Below are 19,173 nucleotides of genomic sequence, written 5' to 3' on the forward strand. Positions count from 1 at the left end.
GTTAAAGTGACATAAAATCCGACCCTACCTTGCTTTGCACAAGCATTGAAGATCGGAATAGTCAGAAAAAAACTGACAGAATTTTAGTAAATTCAGCAGTCACAGGTTATACATTAGTATAATCAGCAATAGGAGCACATAATCAACTACAAATACATTTCAAGTATGTAGGAGAAACCTATTACTGATAGAGCATCAAGCGACTGGAACCGGAAGTGACATTGGGCGCGCACACACAAGGACGCACACGAGGATGGAGCGACAAGGTGCTAGAGCCGTGAGCCGGGGGAGCCAGAAGCCGGCAGCAAGGGGGAAGCCAGCGGCCGGGGAGAGACAATAGTCAGGAAGAAGCAGTGGCCGGAGGGAGCCAGCAGCCGGTGGGTAAGGGAGCCTGCAGCCGGGGAGAACAACTTCTGTGCAGAGATCAGTGGAGCAGGGAGCAGATAAGTAGTAACTTTCCCTATTAGCTTTTCCCACTGTGTTGTATAACTGATTGTCTTCCTTTGTCCATTTCTGCATTTTATTGTTGAGTCCCTGTATTTGTACTAAATTTATCCTTATCCTATCCATTTATTTATATATATTTGTTTTTATTTGTTTATTGTCCCTTATTCCTTTATTTTATTTATTTATTATTTATTTGTCAGTGAGACAGTGTCTCTGGCACAGCTGTGTAATCATGATGTGAGTGTGTGTGCTGAGTAGTGAGTACTGCTAGCAGCAAGTCTCACAGCTTAACTGCAGTATAGCAGTGTGGTGGGGGTGGGGAGAAGGGGGTTGCTACACCAATGAGTCAAGGAATGGAGGAGTGGTTGGATTGTACTCACACAGCAGGTGGTGAAAAGGTTAAAAAGGAGGAGTGGTTGGAAGGGGAAGGAACTGGTAGGTGTAGAAGGGATTAGTGAGGGTAAGGACTCTCAAGGGAAATTGGAGTGGGATCCCACAGGTACCAAACTGGGTAAAGAGCAGCTTTTAGGAAGGAAATTGGTGAGCCAGACCCTGAGTTTGACCCTTCCCTGCCTCATGTGGGGTGGATCCTTGGACTCTCCAGTTCCTCAGGAGGCTGTGGATTCTTCTTGCCCACTACCTGGTGGTTCTGTGACTATCTCAGGCCACAAACCTCCCAGATGCCTGGCCTCCAGATAAATATGAAATGGTCATGGAGGTGGTCCTGGGCTCTGTAGAGGAGGAGGTGGAACAAGCAAAGGAAAGTTGTGTCCCTTCTGAAGGGGCAATGGTGGACATTGTGAATGGTGAAGGGAAGGTTTTGTGGGTGAAGAGGGAGTTATGCCATATATCCCAGAAGCATGGGTCCTCAGCCTATATGATGTGCCACCATTAATGTGGCCTCTGTCTTGTCTGACCAAGCTTGATTTATGGGCTTTGTAATTTTTATAAGCAGGATAAAGGCTGAGTTTTTTATTTCTGCAGTAGACTAGAATAAGCTGAGACAGTCCCACTTCCATTATACCACCTGAATGTGACGGTCAGTGACCACCGTGCCATCACTTACCTGTATGCTTACACGAAACAGAATGATGGAACACTTACACGGTTTCTTTACATCTTCTGGGGTCCACTCCGAGATTAAACATTATGGCGTAATTACTCAGACGGGAATATAAAATAGAATAAAAAGAAGCTATAATGTAATAATTAGATGCAAACAAAAGCTTTTATTATGAAATCATACAGGGGAGTATCCGCACCATATAGATGTAACATACAACAAACCACCGCAGATGGAACCCGGGTGACTCTAATGCACATGGTAATGTACAGGGTATATATGGATAGGATCTTGTATCAGAAAACACTCAGCACTCCTTATCAAGATGAGTGTCTGCAACAAGTTAGGCAAACTAGAAGTGAAAACACGTTCCAATGGCCGCCATATTGTCGTGCAGCAATACAGATTGTGCAAACTGGTATTAGACATTCACATTTACACAAAGCACAAGATACAAAATAAACAGCAGAAAAAAGACCTAAGCATTTGGGATGTATTATTTAGGAAGTAAATAGAGGTACATTAATGAAAAGCGTGAGTAACAGTCATTAGTCTGTTTGTGAAGGTCTCTAGAGTGGAGGCCTCTTGGACTGTGCAAGGCAGCGAGTTCCATGGTCAGGGCAGCAAAACTAAACGTTCAACCCATAAATGAATGACAGGAGATTCTTGGTACTGCTGGTAACAGTCCTTCATCTGTAGAAGCAAGCAAGCAGGGCAGTAAGGAGGCAGGAGCTGCTTCTAGTACCTTGGACCATGTAATGTTGGGCTGGGAAGGTCAGTTAGCCAATAATGAAATAGATTTTCCATCTTACAGGCAGCCGGTGAAGGGAGTAGAGAATGGGTGTTAGGAGGCAGGAACGGGCAGGTTAGGTAACAGCTTGGCTGCTGCATTCTGTACTAGCTGCAAGCTTTGTAATTCTTTTGCTGGGTGACCCAGGTAGATGGCATTGCAGTAGTCTATGAACTTCTGAGGGAATCAAGTGCTTGATTCTGGCTATGGTCCACAGATGGAAGAATGAGGATTTGTATGTGGCAGATACCTGATGTCTGTGTCAGCCACATACCAGGACAACACAAAGATTCAGCACATGTTCAGTATTTTGCAATTCTGAACACCAAAGCATAAATCCAGATGGTTGGTAAAGCTGTAGTCTTGTCCTTTGTTGGGGAGCTTCTATTATGTTTCACAAAGACTGAGTCACAGCCAACTGGCATCATCCACCCCTGGCGCTCAGCTAGACAACCATTTATTGGTATTCGGTTCTCAGTACATGGAGCAAAAAGCAGGTCATCTGCATAGCAGTGGTAGACCAGGCCATGACGTCTGATTATATCACCCAGTGGTAGCATGTATATTTTATAAAGCATAGGAGATAGGATTCACCCGAGGAACATTGGACGACAGTGATAATTATACTCCAGAAGATGTAAATGGTTCCGTACTTGGGTAATGTCTAATGTGTTCAACAAGAGCGGATTTATTTCTCTCACAGCATGAAAATGGCTTCTCATCTGTGTGACTCCTCTGATGTGTAACAAGATGTGATTTATATGCAAAACATTTCCCACACTCAGAACAGGAAAATGGCTTCTCACCTGTGTAACTGCTCTGATGTGTAACAAGATGTGATTTCTGTGCAAAACATTTCCCACACTCAGAACAGGAATACGGCTTCTCACCTGTGTGACTTCTCTCATGCCGATCAAGAGCTTATTTCCCGACCAACATCCTGCTGATATATCCTGCTCCCTACTACGTTCTCGTTGGAAATTGCTCCACAGGGGTGTTCCAGTGTGCTGCATCTTTTGGTGTCTGTGCTGTCTCTAGCTGCAGAAAAACCTTGGCATTGCGGAGCTGCGTAGTGTGGCCTACATCCTGGGTGTCGCGGCCGGCCTCACTGCCTGACATTGTGCTGTGCGCAAGTTCACTTCCAGCTACGGCTCTCCTCTCCTGACCACTCCGGCTGGTGGGCTGCTGATTCGGGGACTGCTGGCACTGACTGGCTGTGGTGGGAGACTACTACATCACCGGGATTGACCGCATGTTTACTGTGGCCAAACTTACCTGCTGCGGATCCGCCACTTCTACTACCCGACTATTTACCCAAGCTGAATGCGGGGCGGCTTCTTCTGAGTGGTGCTTTTAACTCCGTGTCTGTGCCGCTGCTGTCGCCTTATATTGCGAGCGGAATCCTTGCATTTTGGCCGACCCTGTGAGCAGCTTATTAAGAGTGCTTTCCCGCCACGTAGATGCCATCTTTTGACCGGGCCCCTAGGAACTTCATTACTTCTCTCCTATGCTTCCCTAGTGAGCGCACACCTTTTTTTCACTATAGCTCTCTGCTGAACACTGAGGTCTCCTTCATCATGAACACACAGAACTGCCATTTCTTCTGCGTTTCATACCTCTGATATTGACTGTTTGAGACTGGACCTTTCTAATATTTCTATCTGCTATTCTGTGCTTCTTTACATATTACTGGCTTTGGTGAGGCACCCCCTGCAGCCATGTTTAACCCTGCTAGTACCTCTGAACATCTAACCTCCTCTATCCTGAAGGCTGCTATGGAATCTGAGAAAAGGATTCTTGCTATGTTTGGAGAAGAGACTGTTGCGGTGCCCGTTTCTCCTGAACAGTCTGCCTGCCTACCTGTGTTGATGCCCTCGGAGCCCTTGGGTGAGCCTGTGGGTTCCGCTACACAACAAGTTATAAATTGGGGGAGTTGCGGATTAATCCCATGCGTATTCGCCGTTATTCCTGGTTTCCGATGGTGCATGGGATGTCAGCGGCAGCCTCCATCTCGTCATTAGGACTGTGTGGACCCACACTGTAATCTCATTCAGGGCCTCAAAATGTGACTTTTTGAACACTGGAGAACTGTACTGTATCACATTGCAGTCCGTTGAGGTGCTAGGGAGGGGGATGGATTTCCATTCTGTAATTTTTGTGGACCTGAGGCCTTTACTCTTCTCTACTTGGATAATGCTGTACAAGATGGCTGATGACTCCATTTGTTTGCTGGTTACTGTTTGTGAATTGTTGGGCTATATGGTTCCGGAATGGGCCCGTCCCCCAGACTGAATTTGTTTCTTTCCAAGTCTGTGTACTGATTCACTGTTGCCAGGACCCTCGCTATGTTTTATTTTCTCACTGATTCTCTGTAAAATATTGTCCATTCTCATGTTTTTTGTATGTCTTATTATCGGCCTAACTTTATTACATAGTTACACACTATGTTTAATTTGAAAAATGTTCATTTAAGAGCTTATGTATCTAGATACGCATTGGAATATCTATTGGGTATAGCAAACACTATCCTTCATATTTTATGTTCACATATGTAAGTTTATACGTGGAAGTTCTACTAGAGTTAGATCCTTTGATATTATCTTTTCAGTTGCCCCAGTCAGATATCTATTTTATTTATCCTCATTTTGGGTATGGGGTGGGGATTAGGGCTTAGACAAGTTAAGTAGCTTAGGTGGGCGGGTTATGGGGATCCAGGTATACCTAGGTTGGGGTTAGGTTATACAGGGTGCGGGGTTTGTTTTGATTTAGTTAGAGACTGTAGGGTTTTGTTTTATTCTGCTTAGATTTATGGCAGATGTCTCCGGAATTATATATATTTTTTTCAATATTCCTTCACTCTATGCCTATTCTATTCATGGCCTGCAATATAGTTATCTCTGTATCTCTATATTCCTCAGCTATAGGTTACTCTCACTTTATCCTAGATATGTGAGCTCACATGGCGCCTGTGTGCTCCTATTGCTTAATGTTATACTGATGAGTGCTTTATATATCCTGTTTTTGTTGGGTATGTATTGTAATTTTATTTGGTATACATTGTCTGACAGTACTCCTGTCGGCATATTGCATGCTCTACTGTATCTGCCATGATTGTGACGCACAAAACGCGTTGGAGGCACAGAGCTACAGTTTACCATTTGACCGTCCCGAATTCCCTGACGCCGAGCCGCAGTGTGACGTCATCGAGCCGCGACTTAACAACTAACCGCGATCTCCCACCGCTGGACGCAGTGGCACGGGAGAAGAGGACTTACCATACTACATCTTGGAGCCCTGCATGGTACCGGTTAGTAGTTAGGGAAAGTTAGAACTTCCACATTTTGTGAAATCGTGACGGACTGAGCTCAAATTCTCCAAAAGGAGCTGTAAACACGTTTTGTATTAACAAATCTTTCTTACAGGTGCCACTTTCTTATAATTCTCATAATTTTTAGCGCTCGTTACAAGTATTTTAATAATTGTTTGTTGTATTTTTTTTTTTGGGGGGGGGGGGTTTAAAAAACTTACAATAAAGAATACACAATTTAAAAAAAAGAGCTTATTTCCCACACCGAGAACGGGAATATGGCTTCTCACCTGTGTGAATTCTCTGATGTGTAACAAGAGCGGATTTCTGTGCGAAACATTTCCCACACTCAGAACAGGAAAATGGCATCTCACCTGTGTGAGCATGCTGATGAATAACAAATTGTGATTTGTGTGCAAAACATTTCCCACACTCAGAACAGGAATACGGCTTCTCACCTGTGTGACTTCTCTGATGTATAACAAAATGTGATTTGTGTGCAAAACATTTCCCACACTCAGAACAGGAATACGGCTTCTCACCTGTGTGACTTCTCTGATGTATAACAAGATCTGGTTTCGATGAAAAACATTTCCCACACTCAGAACAGGAATATGGCTTCTCACCTGTGTGACTTCTCTGATGTATAACAAGAGCTGATTTCCATGCAAAACATTTCCTACACTCAGAACAGGAATATGGCTTCTCACCTGTGTGACTTCTCTGATGACTAACAAGATGGTATTTCGATGAAAAACATTTCCCACACTCAGAACAGGAATACGGCTTCTCACCTGTGTGACTTCTCTGATGTATAACAAAATGTGATTTGTGTGCAAAACATTTCCCACACTCAGAACAGGAATATGGCTTCTCACCTGTGTGACTTCTCTGATGTATAACAAGTTCTGATTTCGATGAAAAACATTTCCCACACTCAGAACAGGAATATGGCTTCTCACCTGTGTGACTTCTCTGATGTATAACAAGATGTGATTTCCGTGCAAAACATTTCCTACACTCAGAACAGGAATATGGCTTCTCACCTGTGTGACTTCTCTGATGACTAACAAGATGGTATTTCGATGAAAAACATTTCCCACACTCAGAACAGGAATACGGCTTCTCACCTGTGTGACTTCTCTGATGTGTAACAAAATGTAATTTCTGTGCAAAACATTTCCCACACTCAGAACAGGAATATGGCATGTCACCTGTGTGACTTCTCTCATGTCTAACAAGATGTGATTTATATGTAAAACATTTCCCACACTCAGAACATGGAAATGGCCTCTCACCTGCCTTAGCTGGCTGATGAGTAATAAGGTTTGTGTTCTGTGTAAAACATTTGGCATCTATAGACCAGGGAAACACTGTATCTACTCTCAGAGCTGTAACAGATGCACCAATATCAGAGTGATCAGGAGAACATTTCCCAGGATCAGAGGGATCAGCTGATAGAGCTGGATGTATAATTGGGGTAATGGGGTTAGCTCCTGGAGAATACTGTCTACTGTCATAATTGGTTATTTCAGAATCCAGGGATAACATTAGATGTCCTTCTGTGATATTCCTGCTTGTGTGTCCATCTGCTGGAAATAAAATACATTAATATATATAATGAGTAGACAAGACCCAGGGTGTTACAGGATACAATATATAATTCTATAACAGACATTTTTACCTGTAATCATTGCTTTTATGTTTATTAAAAAACAAAAAAAAGCTAGGATGCTTAGACTGGACCTTGATCAACACTGAACGCTCATGTGAGATTACTAGAGGTGACGTGGACGCTCATGTGGGATTACAAGAGGTGACGTGGACGCTCACGTGGGATTACAAGAGGTGACGTGGACGCTCACGTGGGATTACTAGAGGTGACGTGGACGCTCACGTGGGATTACTAGAGGTGACGTGGACGCTCACGTGGGATTACTAGAGGTGTCACGGGCGATCACGTGGGATTACTAGAGGTGACACAGGCGATCACGTGGGATCACTAGAGGTGACACGGACGCTCACGTGGGATCACTAGAGGTGACACGGACGCTCATGTGGGATCACTAGAGGTGACACGGACGCTCATGTGGGATCACTAGAGGTGACACGGACGCTCATGTGGGATCACTAGAGGTGACATGGATGCTCATGTGGGATTACTAGAGGTGACATGGACGCTCATGTGGGATTACTGGAGTTGACATGGACGTTCATGTGGGATTACTGGAGGTGACACGGATGCTCATGTGGGATTACTAGAGGTGACATGGACGCTCATGTGGGATTACTAGAGGTGACATGGGCTTTGCAATAAAAAAACACCAAAAAAGAGACAGTGCTGTCCTGTTTGCACACTAATAAATAATATATAACCTTCATTAAGTACAGTAAAGTATGTAAGATAAATCCGTGATATATTAAACACAAAGGTAAATGTATAAAGGTGAATAAAGTAATAAAGAAACAAGTGTATTTGTTGTTAAACATCAGCATGTATATTATATTGGGTGATAACTGATTCAGTGCTAATAATCCTGTTCAGTAAGAATATAGTAATACACAGGTTCTCAAACTCGGTCCTCAGGACCCCACACAGTGCATGTTTTGCAGGTATCCTGACAGAATCGCAAGTGAAATAATTAACTCCACCTGTGGACCTTTTAAAATGTGTCAGTGAGTAATTAATACACCTGTGCAACTGCTGGGTTACCTGCAAAACATGCACTGTGTGGGGTCCTGAGGACCGAGTTTGAGAACCACTGTAGTAATATATTACACCCATACGAGGATGGGATAAATTACACATTGAATAATATTGTGGCAGAGTTTCCTCCAGCGGTAATCTCAATGTGAAATCATACTGTATGTATAAACATTTTATGGGGGGGATTCAGTTCATCGCAAAAACTCCCTATCCAATTAGCCGCAAAAAGTTATTGCTGATAATTCTCCATAGGTTTTTTATTTTGCTCACAAATATCTGCGCACTGAGCAGTTGTGCGGTGTTAGGAGGAACTCATTTAAAAAGGCTTTTTAGATGTTTCCTACTGTATTGTCTTACTGACCTATAGTTTCCAACTGTATTGTCTTACTGACCTATAGTTTCTTACTGTATTGTCTTACTGACCAATAGTTTCCTACTGTATTGTCTTACTGACCTATAGTTTCTTACTGTATTGTCTTACTGACCTATAGTTTCCTACTGTATTGTCTTACTGGCCTATAGTTTCTTACTGTATTGTCTTACTGACCTATAGTTTCCTACTGTATTGTCTTACTGACCTATAGTTTACTGTATTGTCTAACTGAGCTATAGTTTCTTATTGTATTGTCTTACTGACCTATAGTTTCTTACTGACCTATGGTGTCTTACTATATTGTTTTACTGAAATACAGTTTCTTACTGTATTGTCTAACTGACCTAGTTTCCTTTTGTATTGTCTTACTGACCTACTGTTTCCTACTGTATTGTCTTACTGACCTACTGTTTCCTACTGTATTGTCTTACTGACCTATAGTTTCCTATTGTATTGTCTTACTGACCTATAGTTTCCAACTGTATTGTCTTACTGACCTATAGTTTCCTACTGTATTGTCTTACTGACCTATAGTTTCTTACTGTATTGTCTTACTGACCAATAGTTTCCTACTGTATTGTCTTACTGACCTATAGTTTCTTACTGTATTGTCTTACTGACCTATAGTTTCCTACTGTATTGTCTTACTGGCCTATAGTTTCTTACTGTATTGTCTTACTGACCTATAGTTTCCTAGTGTATTGTCTTACTGACCTATAGTTTACTGTATTGTCTAACTGAGCTATAGTTTCTTATTGTATTGTCTTACTGACCTATAGTTTCTTACTGACCTATGGTGTCTTACTATATTGTTTTACTGAAATACAGTTTCTTACTGTATTGTCTAACTGACCTAGTTTCCTTTTGTATTGTCTTACTTACCTGCAGTTTCTTACTGTATTGTCTTACTGACCTACTGTTTCCTACTGTATTGTCTTACTGACCTACTGTTTCCTACTGTATTGTCTTACTGACCTATAGTTTCCTATTGTATTGTCTTACTGACCTATAGTTTCCCACTGTATTATCTTACTGACCTACAGTTTCCCACTGTATTGCCTTACTGACCTTCTTTTCTACTGTATTGTCTTACTGACCTATAGTTTCCTACTGTATTGCCTTACTGACCTATAGTTTCCTTCTGTATTACATAGTAACATAGTATCTAAGGTATAAAAAATAGAATTTTAATTATCTACCGGTAAATCCTTTTCTCGTAGTCCGTTGAGGATGCTGGTCCATATTAGTACCATGGGGGTATAGACGGGTCCACTAGAAGCCATGAGCACTTTAAGAGTTTAATAGTGTGGGCTGGCTCCTCCCTCTATGTCCCTCCTACCAGACTCTAGAAACTGTGCCCGAGGAGACGACATACTTCGAGAGAAGGAAATACACAGATAGTGGCAAGATTCATACCAGCTCACACAACAGGCAAATCCGGCCAACATGCCGAAAAACTCAGCAACAGCTGAAACAGTAAATAACGCAGAACTTACCTAGGAACCAGGCAGTACTGAACTATAAAACCAAAGCAGGAAAACAAAGCGCTGGGCGGGCGCCCAGCATCCTCTACAGATTACGAGAAAAGGATTTACCGGTAGGTAATTAAAATCCTATTTTCTCTTAGAGGATACTGGGGTCCATATAAGTACCATGGGGATGTACCAAAGCTCCCAGAAAAGGATGGAGAGCGCGAAGGCTCCTGCAAAACTGCTTGACCAAACTTGAGGTCATCAGAGGCCAAGGTATCGAACTTGTAAACCTTAGCAAACATAGTGAACAGATAAAGTAAGTGCAATAGGATGCGCTACATGCGGAAATGGGTGGACAGATCTAATTATCCCTTGTGTGTAATATTAAAAGTTGATACTTCCCTTAATATCACCTATATGCATACACTTCTTGAATCCGTTCCACATGTGAAAAAAATAGATAAATGCATATAGTGTAGTATATTTTAGATAGGACAAAATTTAATACAATCAATTGTCAGATTTATACATAAAAAATGCACAAAAAATGCAGATTAAATTCCTAAAAACACTTTTTCACCCAAATGTAGGGTAATAAAGGTGGAGGATTACCAGATGAAAGTGATCAGTGAGCGTATCAGATGTAACCTTAGGGTAACTGGCTCCGGAACCGGGTTCCCTCGTCCACGTCCCAATCGTCTGGTCAGCCTTACACCTGTTGATAATTCAATGCATACACCACTCTCCTGCTGCTACGCGTTTCGGGAATGTCCCTTCATCAGGCAGTGAGAGTGGAGTGAAAAGACTTCCTTTTTGTACCTTCAACCTAGATTACTTCCGGGTCAGGAGTCATATATTACTTCCGGGTCAGGAGTCACATATCCCTCCTTCACGTATGGGACAGGAGGGATATGTGACTGTATGTGGTGTATGCATTGAATTATCAACAGGTGTAAGGCTGACCAGACGATTGGGACGTGGACGAGGGAACCCGGTTCCGGAGCCAGTTACCCTAAGGTTACATCTGATACGCTCACTGATCACTTTCATCTGGTAATCCTCCACCTTTATTACCCTACATTTGGGTGAAAAAGTGTTTTTAGGAATTTAATCTGCATTTTTTGTGCATTTTTTATGTATGAATCTGACAATTGATTGTATTAAATTTTGTCCTATCTAAAATATACTACACTATATGCATTTATCTATTTTTTTCACATGTGGAACGGATTCAAGAAGTGTATGCATATAGGTGATATTAAGGGAAGTATCAACTTTTAATATTACACACAAGGGATAATTAGATCTGTCCACCCATTTCCGCATTTAGCGCATCCTATTGCACTTACTTTATCTGTTCACTATTTCATATTGGTACAAGGGATTACCACTGGTGCAAAGGGGTTGCTGCTTGTTGCTATTGGCGCCATTCGTGTTCTCTATTACTTCTTTAAACCTTAGCAAACATGTTCGACACAGACCAAGTAGCTCAGCAAAGCTGTACAGACGAGACACCCCGGGCAGCCGCCCAGGAAGAGCCCACCTTACGAGTAGAGTGGACCTTTACAGATTTTGGACACGGCAATCCTGCCATAGAATATGCATGCAGGATGGTGAACCTGATCCAGCGTGAAATCGACTGCTTAGAAGCAGGACACCCAATTTTCTTGGGATCATAGAGGACAGAGTCAGTTTTCCTATGATGAGCCGTCCTCTTCACATAAATCTTCAAAGCCCTTACAACATCCAAGGCCTTTGAAGCAATTGAGGTGTCAGTAGCCACTGGCACAACAATAGGTTGGTTGATATGAAAAGCTGAGACAACCTTAGGCAGGAACGACAAGTCCTGAGTTCCGCCCTATCTTCATGGAAGATCAGATAGGGACTTTTACAGGAAAAAGCTCCCAATTCTGACACGCGTCGAGCAGATAGCTAAGGCCAACAAAGTGACCGCCTTCCACGTGAGAAACTTGATTTTAGCCTCCTGTAGAGGCTCAAACCAATCCGACTGCAGGAACGAATACCACACCAAGATCCCAGGGTGCCATTGGCGCCACAAAGGGAAGCTGGATGTACAGAACCTCTTCAAAAAGGTCTAAACCTCAGGGAGGACAGCCAATTGCTTTTGTAAGAAAATGGATAAAGCCGGGATCTGAACCTTGATAGATCCCAATCTCAGGCCCATATCCACACCTGCTTGCAGGAAAAGGAGCAAACGTCCAAGTTGAAACTCCACAGCAGGAAATTTCTTGGATTCACCCCAAGACACATATTATTTCCAAATTCGATGGTAATATTTAGATGTTACCCCATTCCTAGCCTGTATCAGGGTAGGAATCACCTCGCTTGGGATACCCTTTCGAGCTAAGATCTGGTGCTCAACCGCCATGCCATCAAACGTAGCCTTGGTAAGTCTTGATAGGCGAACAGCCCCCGCAGCAGCAGATCCTCCCGAAGAGGTAAGAGCTGTGGATCTTGCAGAAGATCCAGCAGATCCGCGTACCAAGCCCTCCTTGGCCTGTCTGGAGCAATGAGGATTGCCAGAACCTTTGTTCTTCTTACAAGTTGAAGAACTCTTGGAATCAGAGGAAGTGGAGGGAACACATACACTGACGTGAACACCCACAGTGTTACCAGTGAGTCCACCGCCACTGCCTGCGGGTCTCTCGACCTGGAAAAGTACCTCCGCAGCTTCTTGTTGAGATGGGAGGCCATCATGTCTATGTGAGGAACCCCCCACCAACAGGTTACCTCCTCAAACACCTCTGGGTGAAGGCCCCATTCTCCTGGATGGAGATAGTGTCTGCTGAAGAAGTCTGCTTCCCATATTTCTAATCCCGGAATGAAGATTGCTGACATCGCCACTGCATGCCTTTCTGCCCAGAGGAGGATTCTTGACACCTCTGACATTGCAGCCCTGCTCTTCGTTCCGCCTTGTTGGTTTATGTAGGCCACTGTGGTCACGTTGTCCGACTGCACCAGAACAGCTCAATCCTGTAGGTGTGCTGCTTGAAGAAGGCAGTTGTACATGGCCCTTAGCTCCAGGATGTTTATTGGGAGAAGGGATTCTTGATACGACCACCTTCCTTGGAAGGTTTCTCCCTGAGCGACTGCTCCCCAACCGCTTAGACTTGCATCCGTGGTTAGAAGGATCCAGTCCTGAACCCTGAACCTTCGGCCTTCCAGAAGGTGTGGTAGTTGTAGCCACCAGAGGAGTGAAATCCTGGCTTTGGTGACAGATGTATCCTCTGATGCATATGTAGGTGAGATCCCAACCACTGGTCCAAGAGATCCAGCTAAAGGAGCGAGCATTGAATCCTCCATACTGCAGAGCCTCGTAGGAGGCAACCATCTTCCCCAGAAGGTGGATGCACTGATGAACCGATACCCATGAAGGCTTCAAGACATCCCGGACCATTGTTTGAATCACTAGTGCTTTCTCTACCGGTAGAAACACCCTCTGCACCTCCGTGTTGAGGATCATTCCCAGGAAAGGCAGCCTCCTTGTCAGCTCCAGATGAGACTTTGGAAGGTTCAGGATCCAACCGTGCTCCTTGAGCAGATGTGTCATGAGGGCATTCAATCTTAATAACTTCTCCCTGGATGTTGCCTTGATCAGGAGATCATCCAGATACGGAATTGTGTTCACACCCTGCTTGCGGAGGAGAACCATCATCTCTGCCATCACCTTGGTGAAGACCCTCGGTTGAAACGGATAGTGATCGTCTAAAGAGTGCAAACTTGAGATAAGCCTGATGCGTCGACCAAATGGGAATGTGGAGGTACGCATCCTTGATGTCCAGGGACACCAAGAATTCCCCCTCCATCAGTCCTGAGATGACAGCTCTCAGAGACTCCATCTTGAACTTAAACTCCCTGAGATAAGGGTTCAAATACTTTAAGTTCAGAATTGGCCGTACAGAACCATCCGGCTTCAGTACCATGAGAAGGTTCGAATAGTAAACCTTGTTCCACTGATGAGGCAGAACTGGAACAATGACCTCGGACACTACCAATTTTCAGATAGCTTCCAGAAGAATTGCTCTATCTGCCTGCAAAGCCGGTAAGCCTGATTTGAAGAAACGATGAGGTGGGAGAGTTTGAAACTCCAGACTGTACCCCCAGGACACCATATCCTATATCCAAGGGTCCAGGCCAGACGACACCCAGACGTGGCTGAAATGCCGGAGTCTTGGTCCCATCTGACTTTCCTCCAGGCTGTGTAGTCCACCGTCATGCGGAGTACTTGTGGGTACCAGAAGCAGGCTTCTGGTCTTGGGAACCTGCGGGAGCAGGCTTTTTTCCTTTAGCACGACCACCTCTAAAGAAGGTGTGAGGTTTGTTCTTTGTAGGCCTCGCAGAATACTGAATGTTACGTACGAATAAATCAACATCACCTTTATCCATCGTAGTCAAGTCGTCCTGCAGAGTGATTGACCATCTGGCTATAGCCCTGAAGCCGTATATTTGGATTTGAGCATAGCATCCACCTTGCGATCAGCCGGGTCCTTCAACGCGGTAGATCCCGGGACTGGTAAAACCACTTATTTTTACAGCCTGGAAACAGAGGCGTCCACTATAGGTGGAGACTCCCATTTCATTCTATCATCCTCTGGGAATGGAAAAACAACCAAGACCCTTCTTAGGGATCTGTAATTTTTTCACTGGATTTTCCCAGGCCTTTTCAAATATAGCATTTAATTCCTCAGATGTTGGAAAGGTAAGAGGGGCCTTCTTACTGTCCATGAAAAAGGCCTCCTCTACCTGCTCAGGAGGAGTGTCCGAAATACGCAACACATCCCGTACGGCCTCAATCTTCAACTGCAACCCCTTAGCAAGTGATGCCGTCCCCCATGACACATCCCCGTCACCGTCTGCAGTGTCAGAATCGGTGTCTGTGTCATCCTGCATAATCTTGGCAAGCGCACGTTTGTGAGAATGTACCGCAGGGGACCCTGAGGGAGCAGTATCAGACCATACAACCATAGAGGATTGCAGTACCTGAGTGACATGCTCAGATCTTGTAACCCTCTCAGAAATCTGAGGAATAGTTCCTCTAAGAGAGGTTAACCACTCCGGTTCTCTAGCTGGGATCTGCGCTACAACAGTGCAATCCTGATTACATGGGATGGGATCTTCCTGAGAAGATGAATCCTCTGCAGCATATGAGACAGAGTCTGTAGACATGTTTGCTGTTACACACCACTCACACCACATACACACAGGGTACAGGGCAGACAGTGGCTCAGACCCCGCAGGGTGGACACTGCTCTCCCCCTCAGTCCCTCGATGCAGGGAGACTGTTGCCAGCAGCCTCCCTGTAAAATAAAAACTCTAAGAAAAACTTTTACTAAGAAAGCTCTGTAGAGCTCCCCTAGCTGTGACCGGCTCCTCCGGGCACATTTTCTAAACTGAGTCTGGAAGGATGGGCATAGAGGGAGGAGCCAGCCCACACTATTATACTTTTAAAGTGCCAATGGCTCCTGGTGGACCCGTCTATACCCCATGGTACTAATATGGACCCCAGCATCCTCTAGGACGTGAGAAAAGACAATTTGTCCATCGAGTTCAACCTATTTGTGGTTTCCTGTGCAGTATTGTTTTTGGACTAAATTTAGTCTGATGCTGATGTCAGCCGTTGTGTTTATTCCTTTTTTTTATAATAACTATAGTGCGTTACTACGCACCATAATCCTGAATTTCATTATCCATTAGGAATTTATCCAACCCATTCTTAAAGGTGTTGACCGAGTCCACCATTATAACTCTCAGGCAGGGAATTCCAAACACGTATTGTCCTTACCGCGAAAAAAACATTTCCCCGCTTTGTGCAGAATTTTCTCTCCTCTAACCTAAGCAAGTGTCCATGTGTCCTCTGTGCTGATCTTACCAAACACAGGTCCCGCGCAAGCTCTGTGTATTGTCCCCTTATATATTTGTAGATGTTGATCATGTCCCCTCTTAGTCTCCTCTTTTCCAGTATAAACATGCCTAGCCTAGCAAGCCTTTCCTCGTATTCCAGAGTCTCCATGCCCTTAATTAGTTTGGTCGCCCGCCTCTGAACCTTTTCTAGCTCCAGGATATCCTTTTTGTAGTATGGTGCCCACAATTGTACACAGTATTCAAGATGTGTCCTCACTAGTGATTTATATAACGGGAATATAATACTCTCATCCCTAGCATCAATACCCCGTTTTATGCATGCTAATATCTTATTAGCCTTCTTTGCTGCACTCCTACTTTGGGTACTACTGCTTAGCTTGCTATCTATGAGGACACCTAAGTCCTTTTCCAGTACAGAATCCCCTAATATTACCCCATTTAGTAGGTAGGTGTAAGTTTTGTTCTTGCTACCACAGTGCATTAACTTACACTTGTCTGTGTTGACGCTCATTCTCGATTGGCTGCCCATGCTTCTAGTTTAACCAAGTCGTTCAGAAGACTCAGCACCCCCCTCCGTTATTTATAACCTTACACAATTTGGTATCGTCTGCAAAAATTTACACCATGCTCCATAGACCTTCTGACAGGTCGTGAACAATAGTGATCCTGGTACAGACCCTTGCGGCACACCACTTAGCACTTCAGTCCAATTTGAAAATGATCCATTAACCACAATGCACTGCTCCCTATTATCTAACCAATTACGGACCCAAGTGCATATTGTGCTCCCTAGCCCTATTCCTTGTAGTTTATAGATAAGACGCATGTGTGGTACTGTGTCGAAAGCTTTGGCAAAGTCTAAAAAGATTACATCCACCTCCTTACCCTGATCAAGGATCGCACTTACTGTTTCATAAAAGCCAAGTAAGTTGGTTTGACATGATCTGTCCTTCACAAATCCATGTTGGTTCCTTTTAATGACCTTATTGAACTTCTGAATACTATCTCTTAGAATACCTTCCAATACTTTCCCCACTATAGATATAAGACTAACTGGTCTATAATTACCTGGTTCAGCTTTACTTCCCTTTTTGAATATTGGCACTACAGATGGGTCCACATTTATCTTGACCTTTAATAGGAGTAACTGAGACTGGCCAGTCGGACTTAATCCCCTGCTGTAATTACTTAATCCCCTGCTGTATTGTTCTCTGTATTGTATTGCTGCTGAAAACAATAGATGAAGGGTTTATGCCAGGCCTGGCCAACCTGTGGCTCTCCAGATGTTGTAAAACTACACATCCCAGCATGCCCTGCCACAGTTTTAGCCTTCCCTACTAGCAAAACTGTGGCAAAGCATGATGGGACTTGTAGTTTTACAACAGCTGGAGAGCCACAGGTTGGCCAGGCCTGGTTTATGCTAATAAGTCATGTTGTGCCTAGGCGCAGAAAACTAGTCAAGATAACCGTGGATCCATCTGTACTTCAGCTATACGCCAGTCTTTGGGAACCATACCTGATATAACTGAATCTTTAAAGATCAAAGATAGCGGCCTTGCAAGTTCAGAGTGAAGCTCCATAAGAACTCTTGGGTGAATTCCATCGGGACCCGGTGACTTACTAATCTTTACATTAATTAATCGGTCACAGACTACATCCTCACATAAATAAGCACTTAGCAGTGGGACATTATCTTTGGTGACATTGTGTGTTAGTCCCTGCATTTGGTCTTCTCTTGTACATACAGTTGAAAAAAAAACTAAATTAATTTGTCCGCTATGTCATTATCATTTTTGATTAAGACTCCCATTTTGTCTTTTAAAGGGTCTATATCAGGCATTCCCAAACGCGGTCCTCAAGGCACACCAACAGTGCAGGTTTTAGTGATATCCAGGCTTCAGCACAGATGGTTAAATCAAAATAACTGAGCTACTAATTATGTCACCTGTGTTCAAGCCTGGATGTCACTAAAACCAGGACTGTCAAGGCCCGTACACACTGGTCGATATATCGGCCGTTCTCTTGAATGGCCGATATATCATTGGACCGTCGGCCAGTGTGTACGGCGATACATCTGTGAACTCCGTCGTTCACAGACGTATTGTGTCGGCCGCGCAGTACAGCCGACAGCCAATATATCTACCGATATATTGACGCGTCGCTGTGTGTGTACGGGGCGGTTGGCCGACCGCCCGTACACATGCTGCGGCGGCCGGCGGTGATTGACAGCTGGACTGGGCGGCCGTGTGTACACGCCTGCCCAGTTCATGACGTCAGTCCCCGACGGATCGGGCAGTGTGTATGCTGAACACACTGCCCGATCCGTCCATAGATATACAGGTTGAGTATCCCTTATTCAAAATGCTTGGGACCAGAGGTATTTTGGATATGGGATTTTTCCGTATATTGGAATATTTGCATAATATAATGAGATATCATGGTGATGGGACCTAAATCTAAGCACAGAATGCATTTATATTACATATATACCTTATACACACAGCCTGAATGTCATTTTAACCAATATTTTTTATAAATTTGTGCATTAAACAAAGTGTGTCTACATGCATACAATTTATTTATATTTCATATACACCTTATACACACAGCCTGAAGGTCATTTAATACAATATTTTTAATAACTGTGTGTATTTAACAAAGTTTGTGTACATTGAGTCATCAAAAAACAAAGGTTTCACTATCTCAGTCTCACTCAAAAAAGTCCGTATTTCGGAATATTCCGTATTTCGGAATATTTGGATAAGGGATACTCAACCTGTATCTGCAGATCAATTGATCTGCAGATATATCTATTAGTGTGTACCAACCTTTAGTGTGCCTTGAGGACCGTGGTTGGGAAACACTGGTCTATACTCTCCTTTAATATCTTGCTGTTGATATATTTAAAAAAAAATGGGATTTGCTTTGCTTTCCTTTGCTGCTAGTTTTTCAGTTTCTACTTTAGCCTCTTATTTCTTTTTTGCATATTTTGTTACAATCCTTGAGCCAGTATAGGACTGCTTATGAACGCTGATATTGACTGAGACCATATCGTGGTCGCTGTTTCCTATGGGCTCCCCTACTATAATATTTGATACCAATTCCCCATTGTTTGTTAATACCAGGACTAA

The 19,173-nt window shown here is 43.6% G+C and overlaps 1 protein-coding gene across 2 annotated transcripts in view; it reads right to left on the reverse strand.

Moving 5' to 3' along the window:
* Nucleotides 1-1,656: 1,656 nt before the first annotated feature.
* Nucleotides 1,657-19,173, reverse strand: part of LOC134984455 (oocyte zinc finger protein XlCOF22-like) — a 35,702-nt gene continuing 18,185 nt past the window's right edge. The window contains exon 6 of one of the 2 annotated variants that reach the window (XM_063950032.1): nucleotides 1,657-7,196. In XM_063950032.1, coding sequence (XP_063806102.1) covers nucleotides 5,860-7,196 — 1,337 coding nt within the window. In that variant the 3' untranslated portion in view covers nucleotides 1,657-5,859. Of the gene's footprint in view, nucleotides 7,200-19,173 lie in introns of both variants that reach the window. The other variant, XM_063950031.1, reaches the window with a different exon arrangement.

The sequence above is a fragment of the Pseudophryne corroboree genome (genome assembly GCF_028390025.1).
Source record: "Pseudophryne corroboree isolate aPseCor3 chromosome 3 unlocalized genomic scaffold, aPseCor3.hap2 SUPER_3_unloc_56, whole genome shotgun sequence".
Classification (NCBI taxonomy): domain Eukaryota; kingdom Metazoa; phylum Chordata; class Amphibia; order Anura; family Myobatrachidae; genus Pseudophryne; species Pseudophryne corroboree.